Genomic DNA, 22320 nt, shown 5'->3' with positions numbered 1-22320 from the left:
GGATCGGGCACTAAAAACTAAACCGAATGAACGCAAGAACCACCAGTCCATCAAACCGAAACGTCGTGACTAGCTTTTGGCGTCGGATTCGATCCGCGCGCGTCCCACGGCAAACTCAAGGATGTTCCCAAGAATCGAGCCCCGTCTGTCGTGTGCTGTACTGTTTCGATGTTCTATTTCACGCGAATCGGTCGACAGAAATAATAAACCTATCGAGCACATGTTGCAGCTTCTTGTGCTCAAAAGGAACAGGGCCATTGAGGTGGCTGCCAACAGATATTGTCACCCGTACAGTCGCCGGTCCCGGTCGTCTCGGTACTCCTGCCAAGAAGAAACACGACGGTATGGCATAAGAACCATTTCATCGCATCGCCATTGGTGGTGGGTAGGACGGACGGGGCCCGTAGGGGTACAACGTTGGTATGAACGGAAAATGATAATGGAATAAATCAAATCTTCGTTACTGTCGCCCAGTATTTTTTTTCGTGCTGTTGTTGTTGTTGTTGTTCGGAAGCCAACCATTTCGCCACTTGACAACTCATTCAAGTGATTGCCAAGCTGCTGGTGTCGATCGGTCTACAGCCATTCACGGTCTTTGCTTGTTTGCCAAGTACACCGAAGACAGTCAGTCGGTTTAAATCAAGGAAAATTGAACGTTCGACAACTGCCATCAGATAAGTTATGCTGTTGATGGACTTGTTCGGAATTTTACCTGACAATCTGACTAACTATTTCTTCTGGAAGCATTCAACAATATCACTCTATTGCATTTTATTATTTAAATTTATTTTATTATTATGTTGTGATTTGTTTTTTTTTAAATTATTGATATGTTGTAGTAAATAACTGTTGAAGTTCATTGAACTAAAACTGAAGATGAAGCAATACTGGGCTAAAAAGTTACAGTATTTTACATATCTCTTATATATTGATGATATGACTTGTTCAAATAACAGTTCGGCTGAAAAGTTCGTATCGTTTAATAGAAACACACATTTTTTTGCCAAAATTCGTTTTTATTATTCAACATAATTGCCATCAGAGGCGATACAGCGATTATAGCGTTCTTCCAACTTTTCGATACCATTTTTGTAGTACGATTTGTCCTTTGCCTCAAAATAGGCCTCAGTTTCAGCGATTACCTCTTCATTGCTTCTAATTTTTTTTACCAGCGAGCATTCTCTTGAGGTCTTAGAACAGGAAAAAGTCACTGGGGGCAAATCTGGAGAATACGGTGGATGAGGGAGCAATTCGAAGCCCAATTCGCTCAATTTCAGCATGGTTTTCATCGACTTGTGACACGGTGCATTGTCTTGATGAAACAAAACTTTTTTCTTCTTCAAATGAGGTCGTTTTTTGAAATTTCGTCCTTCAAACTCTCTAATAACGCTATATAATAGTCACTGTTGATGGTTTTTCCCTTTTCAAGGTAGTCGATGAAAATTATACCATGCGAATCCCAAAATACAGACGCCATAACCTTACCGGCCGATTGTTGAGTCTTTCCACGCTTTGGGTTCGGTTCATCGCGTGCAGTCCACTCAGCTGACTGTCGATGGGACTCCGGAGTGAAGTGATGGAGCCATGTTTCGTCCATTGTTATATATCGACGAAAAAATCGGTTTTATTTCGATATAACAGCTCCAAACACTGCTCAGAATCATCAATTCGTTGTTGTTTTTGATCGATTGTGAGCTCACGCGGCACCCATATTGCACAAAGCTTTCTCATATCCAAATATTCGTGAATAATATGTCCAACACGTTCCTTTGATATCTTTAGGGTGTCAGCTATCTCGATCAACTTCACTTTACGGTCATTGAAAATCATTTTGTGGATTTTTTTCACGTTTTCATCGGTAACAGCCTCTTTTGGACGTCCACTGCGTTCATCGTCTTCGGTGCTCATATGACCAGTACGAAATTTTGCAAATCACTTACGAATTGTTGCTTCGCCCGGTGCAGAATCTGGATAACACTCATCAAGCCATTTTTTGGTATCGGCGGCACTTTTTTCATCAAAAAGTAGTGTTTCATCACCACACGAAATTCCTTTTTTTCCATTTTTTTCACAATAACAAAAGTAGCTTCACTCAAAATTCAATATCTCACAAACTAAGGTTGGTGTTCGGGATTCCACGAATGTTCAATAAATGAATACTTTCAATTGTATTACACTTTGCGCATATTGAATTTTGTAACACCCTATACTCACATCCTACCTTTTATATTTATCTTATGTTAAAAACACACATACCCTATATTTACATCCCATCTTTCATATGCACACCCTGCTAAAGCAGAACACTTACACTCACACAGAGAAACACAAACGTCAACTGAATTACTCGTATTAAAAGTATTGAAGCTATCACACGCGTTTATAATTCGTTCCTGCTGTTCACCGAAAGCCGTGATATTCTTCCAGGAAGAATCATTCACTGTCGCCGCTTAAATCAAAATTCCGCTGTGAATCCATCACCGACGGATCAACGTTCCGATCGTCGTCTCAAACATTTGTGGTGCCGAAACCCGGGACATTTCCCGTTGCAATTATCGTCACTGGAGCTGCTGATAACCTCAAAGTCTGCACAAAGAATCACCACGTGGATCGCTGCATGATTGTCATCACTTTCTCATCGCTGAATTGGTTTCTTGGGATCAGCAGCAACAATATCTGGATTTTATACATCGTACGTCGTAACAGTATAATTCGTCGTGTGATAAAAGGGATCACGGCGTGCTTTCGTCGCCTCAGTGGAGTAGCAGGATTCTTGCTTTGGTGAGGTTAGGTGACTCTTACCCTACCGAAGTTCAAGGTAACGTTTTTCTTTTATCTTTTGTTGATGGTGTATGATACCAAAATGACTCCGCCAAGACGGCCGAAACCATCCACTACAAAGATGACTAAATTAAAATTGTTGTACCGTCGGCGAACAAATGTCTTGGGATCAGCCGAATTGATTAAAACATTCGACGAGCAATTTGATCTCACTCAAGGTGATCAACTACCGGTTAGAATCCAACGTTTGGATGACTTGTGGCGCGATTTTGAATTGATCCAAGATGAAATCGAGGTTTTGGAAGACGCTGAGGATCAATTTTCGGACGAACGTAGAGAATTTCAAAATATGTATTTTGTATTGAAGGCGTCGTTGCAGGGCAAATTACCTACTCGCCCACCTCTGGCGCCCCCCTTACCATCGATGCCAGCATCGGCTCAACCAATTGCGAATATACGTTTACCTGAAATTTCATTGAAACAATTTTCTGGTAAAATTGATGATTGGGTATCTTTCCGCGAACTTTTTGTGTCACTGATTCATAATAATCAGCAACTTGGGGCAGTACAAAAGCTGCATTATTTACGAGCGACGCTTTCCGGAGAAGCTGCTGGAATTTTGTCATCACTCGAACTATCAGCCAACAACTATAACGTTGCTTGGAAGATGTTACGAGAACGGTACGAAAATAAAAGTTTTCTGATTAAGCGACACATGTCGGGATTGTTAGCACTGTCTTCGTTGAAAAGAGAATCGTCATCAGGATTGTCTGAGTTGGCTGACGAATTTGATCGTCATGTTCAACTACTGGACAAGCTCGAAAATGCGGAAGACCACTGGAATTCGTTCCTGGTGGAACGACTGAGTAGTTGCCTGGATCCCATTACACTGCGGGAGTGGGAAACTCAAATATCGGAAATAGACAAATCTACATACAAACAACTCCTTGATTTTGTACACAAAAGATCGCGAATTATACAAACCCTAACAATCTCTCATCATGGCAATCCACATTCGGAATCAAAACATAAACCTCGTCTCGCCATAGCCCATGTTGCTTCAGAGAACATTACAAGGTGTCCTAGTTGCAAGCAAGCACATTTATTATTCCAGTGCGACCAGTTTCGTACGCTAATACCACAACAACGGTTCGAATTTGTAAAGAAGCATGGGCTATGTATCAACTGTCTCAAAACCTCTCACCTTGCAAAGGATTGCTCCAGCGGATCCTGTAAAAGCTGTTCCAAGAAACATCATACTTTGTTGCATTTACCACCGGTGCAACCATTCACAAGGAAAACTCAGACATGTTTCCTATCCTGCCAATCCGTTGAAGCATCTTGCTCGCAAGGCGATAAATCGTCGGTCTCGAATGCCAGTTCGGTTAGGCACACGGTAGCCTCACCACTCGTCGCCTCGCCGCAAAATTCGGACGCAATTTCGGTTGATATCGCTCCCTCGTCGTCGTCGGTTGACAGATCGTTCGTTAACGTAAACAATCACCATCCATACACCTCCTGTCAAAGTGCTCAAGTGAAAACGACTTTTCGTAATAATCTAGTGATGTTATCAACTGCAATTATAAAAGTGAGAGATGCGGATAACAACTTCCAGTTTGCCAGGGCGCTTCTCGATAGTGGTTCTCAACCTAGTTTCATCACCGAAGCGCTGTGTCAGAAACTTCGTCTAAAACGTTCCAAATTAAACTCGCCTGTCAGTGGAATCGGACAATCCACCGTAACCGTTCATCATGGTGTCGCACTATCTCTCTCGTCTCGTTTTGGCAACTATAACTACAACCTCAATTGCTTAGTGCTCCCTAGGCTCACAGTATCGCTTCCCAGTCATCACATCGATGTCTCACGATGGAAGATTCCTCTACACCTCCCACTAGCGGATCCACAGTTCAACATCAGTCAAGGGATTGATATCATCATCGGAGCCGAGTTGTTTTTCAATTTGCTAGAAAATCAGCAAGTTTCGTTATCTAATGGTTACCCACTTCTTCAGAAAACCACTCTGGGATACATTATCTGCGGAAAGGTTATGGAGCCAATCCTCGAACCAGTTGCAACACAAAGCAGCCATGTCTGCTCGGAAGACCTGCTCGATTCTCGACTCGAGCGATTCTGGGAGATTGAAAATTTTGATGATGGAAAAGCGTATACATCTGATGAACAAGTTTGTGAGGAGCATTTCAAGAAGACCGTCTTTCGTGGTTCTGACGGACGTTACACAGTTCGTCTACCGTTCCGGCAAGAAATGTTGAGGCTGATTGGAGATACGCACACTTCCGCTTTGCGTCGGTTCCTGTCAATGGAGAAGAAGTTTGCTGAAAATAAAGATCTTCGCCAGGAATATTGCAGATTTATGGACGAGTATAGCAGGCTAGGTCATATGGAGGTGATTTCGCGCGCGTCGTGTAGCCCACAGTATTTCTTACCCCACCACGCCATACACCGTCCAGAAAGTTCAACTACAAAGATAAGAGTTGTATTCGATGGCTCAAGTAGAGGTTCGACACAGTTATCGCTCAACGACATTCTGTTTCCTGGTCCAACCGTTCAACCTACATTGTACTCTACGGTCATAAACTTTCGGTTACCTCGTTACGCAATTACTGCTGATGTTGAGAAAATGTTCAGGCAGATTTGGATCCATCCGCAGGACCGTTGCTACCAGCAAATACTTTGGAGAAGGGATTCATCGGAACCAATCCGTACCTACCAACTGAAAACTGTTACTTATGGTCTCGCCAGTTCACCGTATCATGCTACACGAATTTTAAATCAGTTGGCCAATGATGAGGCAGAACATTTTCCATTGGCGGTCCCTATCATACAAAAGGGGACATTCATGGACGACGTGCTACCTGGACATGATGATCTACAGCTGATCAGAAGAACGTGTGAGCAATTACAGAAGATGCTAAGCTCAGCCGGATTTGTACTCAGGAAATGGGCTTCCAACGAACCATCCGTACTCGCTAGTATACCACCGGAATTGTGGGAAGTTTCTGCAGAGTTGGAAATTGACCGTTCAGAGGCTGTGAAAACGCTGGGTCTATTATGGTTCCCTCAGTCGGATACATTCAACTTCAAAATCCCATCAATGTCAGACCAGAGTCTAGTTACGAAAAGAATCGTTGTTTCCGAAATGTCCAGTCTTTTCGATCCCTTAGGCCTTTTGGGTCCCGTAGTAGCAAACGCAAAAATGTTCGTGCAAAGGCTTTGGGCAGAAAGTTTATCGTGGGATGAGCCACTTTCGGAAAACCACAGTGCTTGGTGGAGAATCTACCGTTCTGACATACCAAGTCTACGTTCAATTGAAATACCACGAAGAGTATTATTTAACACAAGAAGAGAATATCGTTTGCATTGTTTTTGTGACGCTTCTAAGCGAGGATATGGATGCTGCATCTACGTCGTTTCACCAGATGATAGCGGAAAACTACACTCACAACTACTAACTTCAAAGGCTCGTATCGCTCCGCTTCGAGGACAGACGATACCAAGGTTAGAGCTTTGCGCAGCTCTATTGGGAAGTCAGCTGATGGACCATCTTCGTAGAACCACTGAATATTCGAACCCTGTTACCTTTTGGACAGACTCGACAATAGTACTGCACTGGATTAAGTCGCAGTCCAACGTCTGGAAGGTATTCGTTTCAAACAGAGTTGCGGAAATACAGCGCCTGACGAAAGGATCGCCTTGGAGACATGTGCCCACCGAGGTAAACCCGGCAGACCGGCTCTCTCGAGGAACTCAAGCAAGTCAACTTCTGGGCGATATGTTATGGTGGCAAGGTCCGAAGTATATAACGGCTCCAGAGGAACAATGGCCTCAAAGCGTCATAGTACAACCAATCCAACAGATGATAGACGAGGAAGCCCGTGTCGGAAAGGATCCATGGACCATTAACCCCTTGCGAATACCAATTTGGTCTGAAAGTTCTTGTTCGTCTCGCGCAAGGTGCCGCTTTCCCATCCGAATCATTTATCTACAAAGATCGTCGTAACATACCAGTAGATCCGAAAGAACTTGATCCCAAATCTGCACTAAAATCTATAAACTGTTTTGTGGATGAAGTGGGAGTGTTCAGACTCGATGGTCGTCTCAAGTATAAGGATGCTCCGTATGATTCGCGTTGTCCAATGATACTACCCGTAAATAACAAGCTTAGTTGGCTGATCGCTCGATCATTACACATCCAAACACTGCACTCTGGACCAACGTTACTACTGGCAACCATTCGTCAACGATTCTGGCCGCTTCATGGGCGTCGTCTTGCTCGCAGGGTAGTACGCAATTGTATAACCTGTTATCGGTGTAATCCACGTACAGCACATCAACAAATGGCTCCACTTCCATCTAGGCGGGTAACTCCTGCTCGAGCATTTGCTTACAGCGGGTTGGACTACTGTGGGCCGTTTCTCGTTCGTCCGTTGATTGGGAGAGGAGCGTCGGTAAAAATCTACGTCGCGTTATTCGTGTGCTTAGTGGTGAAGGCAATACACCTCGAGGTTGTCGCCGATCTAACGTCGGTCGCGTGTATCAACGCCGTCAAGCGTTTCGTATCTCGTCGAGGTCGTGTGCTCGAAATACATTGCGATAATGCGACTGCCTTCGTCGGGGCAGATCGTGAGCTCAAGGCTGCGAATAAAGCCTTCCGCGAACAGTTTCAAACCAAGGAATGGCAAAACTATACAACGGACCATGGAATCAAGTTTCGCTTCATCCCGGCCAGATCGCCTCACTTCGGTGGGCTTTGGGAGGCAGGAATTAAATCGTTCAAATATCACTTCCGTCGCATCATGGGTTGCAAGGCATTCACCATGGACCAGTTCGTAACGGTCGTAACTCAAATAGAAGCTATCCTCAATTCTCGTCCATTAACTCCGTTATCGGATGACCCACAGGATATTTCTGCTCTAACGCCAGGACATTTCTTGATTGGAGAACCGTTATTTTCAATTCAAGAGCCTGATTTAATCGAACTGAATACAAATCGTTTATCTCGCTTACAGGATATGAAACGATCCGTTCAAGATTTGTGGAAGCGCTGGTCTAGGGACTACTTAAGCCAGCTACAACAACGGTCGAAATGGAAGCAAGCTACAACGGATGTTCGAGTCGGGCAGTTGGTTTTACTGAAACAAGAAAATATGCCTCCGCTTCAGTGACCGCTCGGGCGGATTATACAAACAGTGCACGGTCCAGATGAACATGTCCGTGTAGTAGTGGTGCGAACGGCAACGGGTGTTTATAAAAGAGCCGTCACGCAAATTGCTGTGCTTCCTATCGACATGGAGGACATTCAACGATCCTAGTCGTCTCTCCACTAGCAGATGATGGTTGAAACGGACGGTTTCAACGAGGGCCGGCATGTTCGGGATTCCACGAATGTTCAATAAATGAATACTTTCAATTGTATTACAATTTGCGCATATTGAATTTTGTAACACCCTATACTCACATCCTACCTTTTATATTTATCTTATGTTAAAAACACACATACCCTATATTTACATCCCATCTTTCATATGCACACCCTGCTAAAGCAGAACACTTACACTCACATAGAGAAACACAAACGTCAACTGAATTACTCGTATTAAAAGTATTGAAGCTATCACACGCGTTTATAATTCGTTTCTGCTGTTCACCGAAAGCCGTGATATTCTTCCAGGAAGAATCATTCACTGTCGCCGCTTAAATCAAAATTCCGCTGTGAATCCATCACCGACGGATCAACGTTCCGATCGTTCCGAGTTGGTACTAACTGAAAATGGTATGGATTTAATTCTAGTGGCGCCCTCTCATAGAAACGATACGAACTTTTCAGCCGATCTGTTATGTTTTGTGGAAGAATTCGAATGTTTCTCGAGTCTTGTCAAATTAGAAGCAATGTTTTTTTTTTCGAAAAGAGTAGAAAACTTTGGCATTAAAAATGCCTTACTCTTCACTGTACGGGGCCGGGTGTTAATTAAAAATTTCAAAAATAGCCCTGTAAAGCATTTCTGTTGGAATTTTGAACGATAATAACCAAATCATTTGTTGATACTTACTCTTACTCTTTCAGTCGTAGACCGCGCGGGTCTCTGCTGTATACAGGAGGCGTCTCCATTCAACTCGGTTCATTGCTGTTCGCCGCCAGCCTCGGTAGCTGCGAAGGGTCCGCAGGTCGTCCTCAATTTGATCGATCCATCTTGCCCGCTGCGCGCCTCTTCTTCTTATACCGGTCGGATCATTATCGAGAATCATTTTAACCGGGTTGTTTTTTTTCTTCAGATCGTTTATTTGATATGGCACATAGCTTTAGCTCAGAGGTGCCAAAGTCTGTATTGTATTTTTTCGTACAATATAATTACAATTATTATTTAACATATATACATACACATACAAGGTTGGTGGGAGAGTTAAAGAGTGGGGAATACAATTATGGTTAAACTATAGAAAATTTAAGGTTAGTGTTAAAAAAGGGAGCCGAATTACTGGCGGTTACTCCAGGTTAGTATGGAAAAAACAAATAGTTACATACATACTCAAACAATATACAATAACACAAAACAGATAATAATAATGTAATAACTTCAAAGTCTTCGTGTAATCTTCGTTTCATATTGGCTCAAAATTTCCGATGTGTGGTTACCAAAAATCAATCAGTACTTCACCATATGGCATTTTGGGGAAAGGTGAACTGTAAAGGATGTTAATAAAGAAAAGCAGTAACTAGATTGATAAACCAATATTTTTCAGAAAGATGTAAATCGAGTACATATAAGTGCAATCGCGACTTGCTAGTACATCTCGCACCGGCACATTTGGTGGCCTACCTCGGGCCCAAAGGGAGTCTCTTAACTGTAATCTTGCGAAACGATTCAGGGCACATGACCACACAATATGCTCGATGTCGTGGTAACCATTGCCACAAGCGCAGATACCATTTTCAGCGAGGCCAATTCGCCAGAGATGCGTACCCAACTCGGAGTGATTAGACATAAGTCGGGACATCACACGAATGAAATCGCGACCCACTTTCATCCCCTCAAACCAAGGCTTCGTCGATACCTTTGGAATTATAGAGTATAGCCAACGTCCTAGGTCTCCATTGCTCCATGAAGCTTGCCAACTTTCGAGTGTCTTCTGACGAGAAATGCTGAAAAATTCGTTGAAGCAGATTGGTCTTTCGTAAATATCACCTTCCAATGCGCCCACTTTAGCCAATGAGTCTGCCTTTTCATTGCCCGGAATAGAGCAATGCGAAGGGACCCAGACTAACGATATTAAATAAGACCGCTCAGATAAAGCTCTCAAATGTTCCCGTATTTTCCCCAGGAAATATGGGGGATACTTTCCTGGTTTCATCGCCCGGAGAGCTTCTATTGAGCTTAGACTGTCCGTGACGATGAAGTAATGGTCTTTGGGCAAGGTTTCAATGATCTCGAGGGTGTACTGAATAGCAGCTAATTCTGCGACGTAAACTGAAGCCGGATCACTGAGTTTGTACGAAGCGGTGATGTTCTGATTGAAGATTCCAAAGCCAGTGGACCTGTTGATGTTTGATCCGTCAGTGTAAAACATCTTTTCACAGTTGACTGTTTTGAATTTGTTATTAAAAATATTTGGGGCCACTTGAGGGCGTACGTGATCCGGGATTCCACGAATTTCTTCTTTCATGGATGTGTCGAAAAACACAGTAGAATTAGAAGTATCCAAGAAATGAGCACGGTTGGGAATATATGAAGAAGGATTGATATTTTGAGCCATGAAATTAAAGTACAAGGACATGAAACGGGTCTGAGAATTGAGCTCGATAAGCCTTTCGAAGTTTTCAATCACCATCGGATTCAAGATGTCGCATCGGATTAGCAATCGATATGAGAGATCAACCGGGTTGTTCTCTGTCATTCTAACAACATGCCCGGCCCACCGTAACCGCCCCACCTTGGCCGTTTGGACGAGGGTTGGTTCTCCCAGCAACTGGTGCAATTCATGGTTCATTCGCCTTCTCCACGTACCGTCTTCCATCCGCACTCCGTCGAAGATGGTTCGCAACACCTTCCGTTCAAAAACACCTAGTGCGCGTTGATCCTCCGCAAGCATTGTCCAGGACTCGTGACCGTAGAGGATAACCGGTCTAATCAGCGTTTTGTAGATAGTTAACTTCGTACGACGGCGAATTTTGCTCGATCGAAGCGTCTTGCGCAGTCCAAAGTAAGCACGATTTCCTGACAATATGCGTCTCTGAATTTCTCTGCTGGTATCATCATCGGCAGTCACCAGTGAGCTCAAGTGCACGAACTCGTCGACCAATTCGATTTAATCACCATCAATCAGAACGCGTAATGGGTGGCTGACGTTATCTTCTCTCGAGCCCCTGCCTTTCATGTACTTTGTCTTTGACACATTGATGTCTAGTCCGATCCGCTTGGCCTCAGCGTTTAGTCCGATATACGTATCTTCCATCTTCTCAAAGTTGCGCGCTATAATATCATTATCATCAGCGAAATCAAGTAGCTGGACGGGCTTTCTGAAAATCGTGCCACCCGTGTCTATCTTCGCTCTTCTTATCACACCCTCCGAAGCATTGTTGAATAGCAGACACGAAAGGCCATCACCTTGCCGTAGTCCTCTGCGAGTTTCGAAGGGACTCGAGTTTATCCCCGATACTCGAACAACGCACATCACTCGATCCATCGTAGCCTTGAGCAATCGTATCAGTTTGTCCGGGAATCCGTAGTCGTACATGATTTTCCATAGCTGATTGTCGTGAATCGCCGTGCCCTCTCTGTCCAGATGCTGCTGTTGGATGGTTTGTTCCCTCTTTGTTTCCGTCCGCCGTTTCTTTTTTGGCTGCCTTCCCGTATCGTCGCATTTCCGCGAATTACAAACACTGTCTCCGTAGCTCGCCATAATGCTGCCGTGTAGCTGATCCCAAGTGTTGCTGTTGTCCTCTCAGGTCCAATAGTTGGTTTCCAGTTAGATGCTGCTGCTTCAAAATTATCCGCAAGAATGCCCGTTCCAGTTAAAACACACAATTTTTATAGGCAAGCTGCCCTATCGGCATAATAGTTGTTCCTCGTTCAATTCAGGTAGAAACTAGTTCACTGCTACAAGGAAGAGAGAGAAACCAGTTCTCGCTCTGTCAATTTAGTGCACGGAAAGATTTGTACCATTTTTTTTTCGGATGAAGAGAAGACATTGTTTTGTTTTAGTTACATACATTTTATTTCTTTAACCGGTCTTCTACTCTACACTGATCTCGATCGATTGTGTCGTAGGCTGATTTGAAATCGATAAATAAATTATTGTGGGCACATTGTATTCGCGGCAGTTTTGAAACACCTGGCGGATGGCAAACACTTGGTCCCACGAATTCGTTTGCAATCGGTGAAAGTCGACGGCATAAGATTTGGGAGAGTACCTTGTAGGCGGCGTTCAGCAGAGTTATCGCGCGGTAATTGCAGCAATCCAGCTTATCGCCCTTTTTGTAGATGGGACACACGTTTCCTTCCATCCATTCCACCGGTAAAATCTCGTTCTTCCATATCTTGGTAACGACCTAGTGCAGTGCTTTCACTAGTGCATTACCACCGTGTTTTAGTAGCTCGCTTGGTAGTTGGTCAACGCCAGTGGCCTTATTATTTTTCAACCGGCTTACCACCTCCTCCACTTCTTGGTGGTCTGGGACCGGCAGTCTATCGTCCTCCGCACGCGTTCCCAAGTTCGTTACCGCGCCGCCACTTTCGTATTCCGCTACATCGCCGTTGAGGTGCTCGTCGGAATACTGCCGCCACCGCTCGATCATCTCACAGTCGTTCGTGAGAAGATCCCCGTTGGTGTCCTTGCACATATCGGCCTGTGGCACATGAACTCTGCGCGAACGGTTCACCTTCTCGTAGAACTTCCTTGTGTCATTAGCACGGAACAGCTGTTCCATCACTTCGCGATCTCGGTCTTCCTGTTGGCGCTTTTTTCTACGGGATACCGAGTTTAGTCTGTTCCGCGCCTGTCTGTATCTCTCCTCGTTTGCTCTCGTCCAGTGTTGCAGCTTGCTCGCCCAAGCTGCATTCTTCTCGGCCACTAACTGTTCACATTCGTCGTCGAACCAGTCGTTCCTTACGTTCGGAGCCGCCGTACCTAGCGTTGCTGATGCAGTGCTACCTATGGCAGAACGGATGTCTCTCCAGCCATCTTCAAGAGTAGCTGCACCAAGCTGCTCGTCCGTTGGTAGTGCCAGTGCCAACTGCTGCGCGTATTCGTTGGGTAGCCACCGTCGAAAGTTTTGAGCGCATGCATACAGCAACCAAGTAGTGGTCCGAATCTATATTCGCACTGCGGTAGGTGCGAACATTGTTGATGTCCGAGAAAAATTTTCCGTCGATCAAAACGTGGTCGATTTGGTTTTCGGTCTGTTGGTCAGGTGATCTCCAAGTGGCTTTGTGGATATCCTTGCGGGGAAAGAAGGTGCTTCTGACTACCATTCCTCGGGAGGCCGCAAGGTTGACACACCGTTGGCCGTTGTTATTCGATGCGGCATGCAGGCTGTTCGGCCCGATTACCGGTCGGTACATTGCCTCCCTTCCTACCTGGGCATTCATGTCACCGATGACAATTTTTACGTCTCTGCGTGGGCAGCCGTCATAGGCTTGTTCCAGCTGCACGTAGAACGCTTCTTTCTCGTCATCGGGTCTCCCTTCATGTGGGCAGTGCACGTTGATGATGCTGTAATTGAAAAAACGGCCTTTAATTCTCAACTTACACATCCTAGCATTGATCGGCTGCCACCCAAACACTCGCTGATGCATCTTGCCCAGCACTATAAAGCCAGTTCCCAGCTCGTTCGTTGTGCCACAGCGTTGGTAGAAGGTAGCCGCTCGATGTCCGCTTTTCCACACCTTCTGTCCCATCCAACAAAGCTCCTGCGGCGCTACGACGTCGAAGCTGCGAGGATTTAGTTCGTCGTATATTATCCTGTCGCAGCCTGCGAAACCTAGCGACTTTCAATTCCATGTTCCAAGTTTCTAATCGTAGTCCTTATTTCGTCGCGTGGGTCTATGCCGATTGTTCCGGGTCGTATTCTCTCCTATATTATTCGTAATAGATGTTTTACGGGCGGCTTATTAGGCCTACGCCAACCCCCGTCTCGCCGGAGGATAATCGTGTTTGCTCTGTTTAACGTCCCAACTAGCACTAGGACGATCCCGTTGGTGGGGTTGCCACCTTGGATTTAGCTGGACGGGATGCAGCATTTCATACTCAGCCGCTGGATACCAGAACAGACGCTGTTTGAAGCCGCTCCTAACATGGAGTACAGACGCTCCGACATCCTCTAAAGAGGACCCCCTTCCCTGTCAGCATACGACCAAGGTCCCACCGGGGTTGGTTACCCGATCTTTCCTATGGTTGCTCGTACCCCAGCCGGCACCGCGGGGAGGTAGGGATAGGAGTTACTGGACAAGAGGCTAAGAACCACATTGGGGCCTGAATTGCGCATTGTCCAGTCGTTTACCAACCTATCATTTGTTGATGGATTGATATAATTTAACAAAAAAAAAACAATTCGGAAACATTTTACATAAACATGTATAGCAACGTCGTTTCAGTATTTTAATTGCATACTACTGAAAAATTATAAGTTGCCAATGTTCCAGATTTATCTGGCATATGTTAGATTTTTCTCATTCAGATAAACACTCTAACTAACCAGATCTTTGGCCAAATTTTGCAGATTTCAACTGATACTCAAAAATCGTGCATAGAAGCTACCAGCTTTCTTGATTCTATTTTAATAAATCGTTTAATGTAGGGGAGAGTGTTCGGTTACCGGCACCCTTTCCTTATAAGTTTATAACTTCTGACTAAGTGCACATTATGCGGACACATGAATGGAAAGCTAAAGTTCCTAGCTAACAACTGAATAAGAAACTAAGTTGATTCAATCGATTGACAAAACTTTATTGTCAATTTAGTAAAGTGATAAATTTTGGTCATTGCAAAAAAGGTGTTCGGTTACCGGCACCCCAATAAATTTCACTAAAAATGGAAGTATATATATAAAAACTGGTATTTTTCAAAGAAAAAACGGAATTTATTCTTTTCGGAGGCGTTTTGGACAAAAGTCTTCATTGTCTGATGATAACTTGGCCAATGATTTAGATGGTGGTACTTTTGGTATTGATTGAGCCGGCCCTCCACCGGCTTCGTGGGATTGAACACGTTGCTGCAGTCGAATTTATTGGCCTCTTATCCACTAAGCAACGTTTTGGGAGTCGTCTTGACCAACAGAGCCAGAGAACCAAAGTTTTTACTATATGACGGATGTATTGAAGCCGTCAAGTTTTCCACGTGTTGCATATCACCAGAGAAGCCAGGTAATACAATACGTTCAGCTAGCAAAAAGAAAAGATCGCTCCAATTTTCAAAAGTCTGTAATTTCTGACGAATGTCTGCAAACAATCAGAGTTTCAAAAGTCTGCAAAAAGTCTTTAGACAAAAGATGGTTTACATGTTAACTAAGAAATTTGATAATTTACAAATTTGCAGACTTGGCATCTCTGCATATCACTGACAATTTTTCGCGAATTGGGGTGCCGGTAACCGAAATCGGTAGACATTTTGAAAATAACGAGAAAAACTTTGGTTGCGAAAATCTCGACAGCATCCGGTATCAAGATAGATAAATCACGAAAAAGATCGATTTCACCTCATAAATATTCAATCCACTGCCTTTTCGATTGATGCTTTTCAATTTATTATAGGGTAACGGCTCCTTATTTCATCTGAGCTCCTATTTCCTGGAAGGGTTCTTAGTGTCAGTAGGATCCATAGTACTAGCCATGCAATGATTCTGTACACTAAGAATCGGCTGCGAAGTCTGTTGAAACAGAAAGGCCAAATTCCACAAAAGGAATGTAATGCCAAGACTTTGCTTTTTCCTATTTCCATCTCACCCTTCACCTCATTACTTTAAACATTAATAATATCTCACAACGTACCTGCACCAAACTGCAGAATGTTTAAAAATGATTATTCTAACTATTGTCGCACTTTCTCATTGGAAGAAATGATTTTAAATTCTTCGGTGATCGTTTTTTTTTCATTTAAAAAAAACTCACTTTTCAATTTAGGACACATTTTCGTCTCAAGATTTACAGTTCGTCATGTTTCTGAATATCTACGAATCGATTGGTCTCAAAATATGATCACTATTTCACAGAATTACACTACTATTGAATGCTGGATGACTTCATAATTAATAATGTTCACTTGCCGCTTGTTTAATTAACGATTAAAATTTTCAAAAATTACCCGACAAGCAATAAAAGTCTACAAGAATATGAGATGAAAATTTTTCACCTAGTTCACTTGATTGCGCTTTGTTTTCATCTCATTTGGTTTCGCAAAGTTGCCAAGTTTTCTCATAGTGTTACAACAAAAATTGTTTTCCTTCTTAAAATTATCATCAACAAGTATTATTTATATTTCAATAAAACTGTTCCGGCTACGTATATTACCAGAAAGAACGTGTTTAATACTAATGAAATAACCATTGTGGCAAATCTAGTAGCACTTGTTTCTTTCCGCTATACGTCACTATAACACTGTTAAGTGTGTGTGTTTCATCGGCTGTGCACAGAGATGCCAGATATTTTCATAGAAAATATGTATCTGCTCTATCTGTTGTCACTAATAAAATAAATCCGTTCAAATTGGTTTAAAATTTCAATATACAGGGTCCGGCACTCGAAGTGTAACCAATTAAAAAGGCCATAAATTCAGTTTGGAAAATTACTTTTACTTAATTCAAAGTACAAAATGTGTAAAAATAATACAAAATTCAGAATCAATTCACTTTTGCTCGATATGACCACCTTTTGCCTTGACTTGATGACTTGAGAGAGCGAAGGAGTTGCTTCGTTTGGCCGAATGTGACTTGTAGGTATTTTGGCCCACTCGCGGACAATAACTTTTTTCAGCGCCTCGAGACTGGTGTATCTTTTAGTTCGGACTTTGCTCTCCAAAATGGCCCAAAGAGAACAATCCATTGGATTCGCATCTGGTGAATTCGAGAGCCATTGTGTGGACGTGATGAAGTTCGGAACGTTGTTTTTCAGCCATTCTTGGTTTACTCGAGCTTTGTGAGACGGTGCCGAGTCCTGCTGAAACGTCCATGGTCTGCCACCGAAATGTTTGTCTGCCCACGGCTTCAAAGCAACCTCCAGAATACTTTCCCGATAATATGTCGCATTTACCTTGACGCCAGGCTCGATGAAAACGATTGGAGAGCGCCCATCTGCGGTTACAGCGGCCCAAACCATTATCTGTTGCGGGTGCTGCCTCCTGGTGGCCAATCGATGACTCAAATTCTCGTATGAATGGTCGGTCAAGTAAACCCTATCGTTTTGAGAGTTTACGAATTGCTCAATTGGAAAAATTTTCTCGTCAGTAAATACAATGTTCGGAAATTGACCGCTTTCGGCCAAACGAAGCAACTCCTTCGCTCTCTCAAGTCATCAAGTCAAGGCAAAAGGTGGTCATATCGAGCAAAAGTGAATTGATTCTGAATTTTGTATTATTTTTACACATTTTGTACTTTAAATTAAGTAAAAGTAATTTTCCAAACTGAATTTATGGCCTTTTTAATTGGTTACACTTCGAGTGCCGGACCCTGTAAATGTTTATCAGTGTTTATCATCAAATATTCGCGCAAAAGATTTCCTTTTTAACATGTGATTTGTCCGTTGATTGATAAACTTTTAAAGAATCACTGCAATCAAATACTAATAGATACTAAGAGAGAAAAGTCTAACTTTTTACTTCTGGTTCTGCATTTTGTTTTTAGAAAGCCTTATGCCTAAATAGTAACAATTCTTTTTTTTTTGTTTTTTTTTAAGTTCTTCAAATTAACTGCCCAATAAAATTTTACATTTAAAACGAAGGTAACGAAAACGATCCAAAAAAATTTTAAACGTCGAAATGATTCCAAACTGTTTCTAAAAATATCGTGTGTTGTCTCATAGTTGGCGTTAGGCCCTTTTCAAGGAAAATTCGGACATTTTGAACCTGAGCGTGTAATAGTGCAATATTTTGGTTTTGATTGCTGTCGCCATTGCTAATTTATGGGAGAACCTTTGAGATGAAATTAGGAGCACAGTAGTGAACATATCAGAAGTGTTTTTAGCTGTTTCTTTTTAATATTATTTTGATTTCCAAGGAATGTGAATCAATTCCCAATGTGGAGCAAGGCGGTCTGAACAGAAATATGAAAAAATCGTAGTGATTTTAGTGGCTAGTTCAGAACGTAGTGATTTTAGTGGCGGTAACCGAACAACTTCCTCTATAGAAACAAACCTGCTTTAATTCGCCTAAATATTACTGTGAAGTTCTAAAAACAACCGGAACTGGAAGTATTATTCACAAGGAATTCAGGGATTCTGTATGAAACCGTGAGCCTATTCGTCGTTTTGTGAAAAACGATTTGGCCATCTAGAAGAAAAGTGAGGTAGATCCTTTTTGCAGTTTTTGATCACTATTTACAATACTTAAAATGAGAGGTTTGTAACCCCATACAAAGTTTCTGAATTTTATTCAAACCCGACTTCCGATTCCGGATTTACAGGATGATATGTGCATAAAATAAATGAAAATTGGTGCACTAACTTTTCTCAGAGACGGCTGAACCGATTGTCCCAAACTTCGATTCAAATGAAAGGTATAATTGTGTCATATAAAATTCCTGAATTTTATTTCGATCCGACTTACGGTTTCGTAATTACAGGGAGATTAGTGTAAAAATTGCAATTTCAAATTATTTCCTCACTTTTCTCAGAGATGCGCCATCTCTGCGTGCGCCAACCGATTTCGAAAAGTTTAGATTCAAATGAAAGATCATTTTTCCTTTATGAAATTCGTAAATTTTATCCTGATCCTACATTCGGTTTCGGAATTGTAGGGTAAAGTGTTTTAAAAAATTGATACCGTACTTGAAGTGTGGAAACAAAACTCGTAAATCAAATCTAAATTAGCCTCAAAACAACTCCAATCGGTAGCTATTGTCAGTAGACAACCAAACAAATCGATTTCGGCTATCCTGGTTCCCGGTTTCCGGTTCCGGAAGCATCGGAAATAGTGGTCATATATTCCAAAATAGATCTCACACACATTTCTCAGCCATGGTTTAACTGATTTTCACTAACTTAGATTCGAATGAAAGATCTCGAAGAATTTAGAAATTTCATCTGGATCCTGCAGCGTGCACGACGATGCTACCAATTTCAATCTGTCTAATCGCTCCACCTATCCGAATGAATGGTTTAGGCGCCACCACCACCGCGCCAACTCGCGCGTATCATCACTGAAGGAAATCGTCCACCCAGAACCCTAAACCGTATCCGAAACGCGAGTGGTGGGACTAAGATTCCCAAGTAGTCCAACTCGAAGTAAACCACAAAAACTACACAATTACTACAATGCAAAACATGAGATATCTCTTCAAACCAGTAACATCTGTTTAACTACAGGGTCCGCCATGTAACTTTTTTTTTTTTAAACATGCAATAAAACACAAATGGTTCATCCGATTTCAAAATTTATTTTTTCATATTAAAGTACAATCCTTCCGGTTAATTGTGGAATATAATTTCATACAAATGGCTGCCTCGGCTGGCCTTGCAGTACGTCATACGGTCGGTCCAGTTTTTTAGTACCGTTAATAATCAAAAATTTTTCTTGCCGTTATAGAGCACTTTTGCATGATTTTTCGAGCTGTTTTAATATATTATGCGGTAGTTCATCGGGAAAGCTTTGCAAGAAGTTTTTCGACTAGCTTTTTCGAGCAGTTTGCCAGAAGTTTTTTTCGAGCAGTTCTCAAAAAGTTTTTTGTTGCAATTTCTTCGACCTGTTTTTAGAAGTCGTGTTCAATCAGTTTTAAGCTGTTTTGCCAGCAGTTCAATTACCAGTTAGTTCGAACAGTTATTTCAGCTGTATATCGAACAGTTGCATGATATTATCGAACAGTTTATCTAGCGTTTTTCTAGCAGTGTTTGTGTTCCTTACGATCAGTTTTTCAGTAATTTTCAGGCGGTTTGTGGAACTGTTTTTGAAGCAGTTTTTTTTAGCAGTGTTCCGAGCAGTCTTACGAACAATAATTCGAACAGCTTCGTTATATTATCTGTAAGTTTATCAAGGAGAAAGATTATCAGGCAGTTTATCGGAAAGTTTTTAAAGCCGTTTGTCTGTTAGATTTTTGGATCAGTTTTACAGAAGTTTTTATCAAGAAACCTATTTGTAGTTGTTCGAGCAGTTAAATTAACAGTTTTTTGAGCGGCTTTAAGATATTATCGAAGTTTATCGGGTAGTTCATCGGAGAATTTTCGAAACAGTTTATTGGTTAACTTTTTTAAGCAGTTTTCAGTTGATTTGGTCGAGCAGTCATTGTGCAGTTTGTCAGAAGTGTTTTCAAGCTGTTTTTGGAATTTGTGTTCATGCAGTATTTTAATCGTTTTGCTAGCTGTTCAAAAGACAGTCATTTCGAGCAGTGTTTAGAACACTTTATTGAGCGATTTCAGGATATTTCCGGGCAGATTATTGAGGAAGTTCATCGAGTGGCTCTCAAGCAGTATTTTTGTATTTTCGATCAATTTTACAATGATTTTTGGGTAGTTTTTCTAGTCTTTTTAGTGAGCAGTTTCGAGATATTACCGTTATATATTATCGTGCAGTTTATCGAGTGGTTTTCAAGAAGCTTTTCGGCAGTTTTCGAACCGTTTTCTAGAAATTTTGAGACAGTTTTGAACCATATTTTTGAGCATTTTTTGCAATGTTTTGATCAGTGTTACGAGCAGATATTCGAATAGTTTCGTTATATTATCGGCAAATCTATCGAGTAGCAGGTTATCGGAGAGTTTTTAAAGCTTTTTATCAGACAGCTATCGAATCAGTTTTTCAGTTCTACTAGCCGTTTAAAATTAGTTTTTCACACAGTTTTGAGAAATAGTTTTCGACCGTTTCCGCTGGACTTTTTGAGCTGATTTTGAAAACTTTTTTTTAGCAGTTTAGCAGTTTTAGGAAGTAGTTTTCACGCAGTATTCAAACTGTTTTGCTAACTGTTCAATCAAAAGTTTTTTCGGGCATCCGTTTTGAAATGTTTATCGAGCAGTTTCGCTATATAACAGCGATATTTTTGTGCCGTTTATTATAAACCTTTTTAGGGAGAAATTTATCGAGTTGTTTCAAGATATTACCGATCAGATTGCAGTTGCAGTGCAAGTTTATCTAGTGGGGTTCAAGCAGTATTTGTGCACTTTTCGATTAGTTTTCTAGTAGTTTTTAGGCAGCCTTTCGAATCGATTTCCTAGGAGCGGTTTTTTAAGCAGAGCTTCGAGCAGTTTCAGAAAAAAATTGTTGGAGAAGTTTCGTGATATTATCGAGAAGTTTGTCGGAGAGTTTCAAAGTATTTCATCGGACCCGTTGCTCGATCATTTTTCCAGTAGTATTCTCGAGCGGTTTTCAAGTAGTCTGTGAGACGATTTGAAGCAGTTTTTTCGAGCCGTTCAAAGTACGATTTTTTTTGACATTTTGAGAAGAAGTTTTCGAGCAGTTTTGCAAGATTTTCAAGAAGATTTTGAAGTTTTTCTTTTCTTGTCGAGTAGACATTGTGCAGTTTGTCGAGCAATTTTTGAAGTAGTGTTCAGCGACAGATAAGCCATATTTTGATGCTGATGATATAAGGGTGGCTCTCATTATTAGGGTGACCAAAAACTTATTTTCAAATGTGTTGAGATAGAGGACTACATCCTTCGGCAAAATTATAGGGAAACTTACATCAAGCAGCTTTTCCGAACAAGCCATCGTGGTATGTCTAAAGGTTTAAGTGTTACAGCTATTTGAACAGAGCAACCGGGTAGATATAAATAACAAACAAAGATCAAAATAATAACAAAATTTACTGTCATATCTTTTCCTGTTTTTTCTGTGCTGTCAAGAAATTGTACAATATCTTTTTTGCTCAAAATTAGTTATTATATCCCATTTCTGTTCCGAAAAGAGGTTATTTTTAAACTGCTATATCTAAGGTTGAGGCAAACAAAAAAAAACGAGTTTTTTTTTCTACCGCGGTTTATATCAACAAGCTTAAGTTCGATTGAAAGTCACTGTTTGGTCATTGATCAAGCTCAACGTTAAAATGGCTGTGACTTCTGGTTCCGAAGATATGATGGTATAAGCGACGTAACCGGCAAAACGCGTTGTTTACCGCAAGTAACTCTAGCCCAGGGCTCAGGGAGATGTTGACTCAGTCAAATTCCGAGATCACCGTTCCATCGATCAGCCCCACCCAAATGAAATGCTTGTATCAAATGGATTCAAACAGTACAGACTTTCGATCCGTTGTGATTGGCTTATGTTCTTCAGTTCAGATTAGTTTATGTTCTTTAGTTTTGTATAAATAAATAAATAATTAACGTTTTCTATTCTTACCAATACTCGAGTTTCCATTCAATGTTTCATTTCTTACTGCAGCGAAACTTTCCAAAC

General features: G+C 41.8%; 2 protein-coding genes across 6 annotated transcripts in view; both read left to right on the top strand.

Moving 5' to 3' along the window:
- LOC131427355 (dipeptidase 1) overlaps window positions 1-22320 on the top strand; it is a 715435-nt gene that overhangs the window by 377990 nt on the left and 315125 nt on the right. The window lies entirely within an intron of this gene.
- On the top strand, window positions 2864-7964 carry LOC131428628 (uncharacterized). The gene is made up of 2 exons (XM_058592673.1): window positions 2864-6737; window positions 6790-7964. The coding sequence occupies exons 1-2, from the start codon at window positions 2864-2866 to the stop codon at window positions 7962-7964; spliced, it is 5049 nt and encodes a 1682-aa protein (XP_058448656.1).

The sequence above is a fragment of the Malaya genurostris genome, chromosome 2 (genome assembly GCF_030247185.1).
Source record: "Malaya genurostris strain Urasoe2022 chromosome 2, Malgen_1.1, whole genome shotgun sequence".
NCBI classification, from domain to species: Eukaryota; Metazoa; Arthropoda; class Insecta; order Diptera; family Culicidae; genus Malaya; species Malaya genurostris.
This window is presented reverse-complemented; position numbering and strand designations above follow the sequence as displayed.

What these genes read in the sequence shown, in the direction of transcription:
- LOC131428628 (XM_058592673.1), top strand. Translation starts at nt 2,864, where the DNA reads ATGACTCCGCCAAGACGGCCGAAACCATCCACTACAAAGATGACTAAA. An exon ending in AATTTGGTCTGAAAGTTCTT is followed by an intron (nt 6,738 to 6,789) that starts GTTCGTCTCGCG and finishes TTATCTACAAAG; the next exon opens with ATCGTCGTAACATACCAGTA.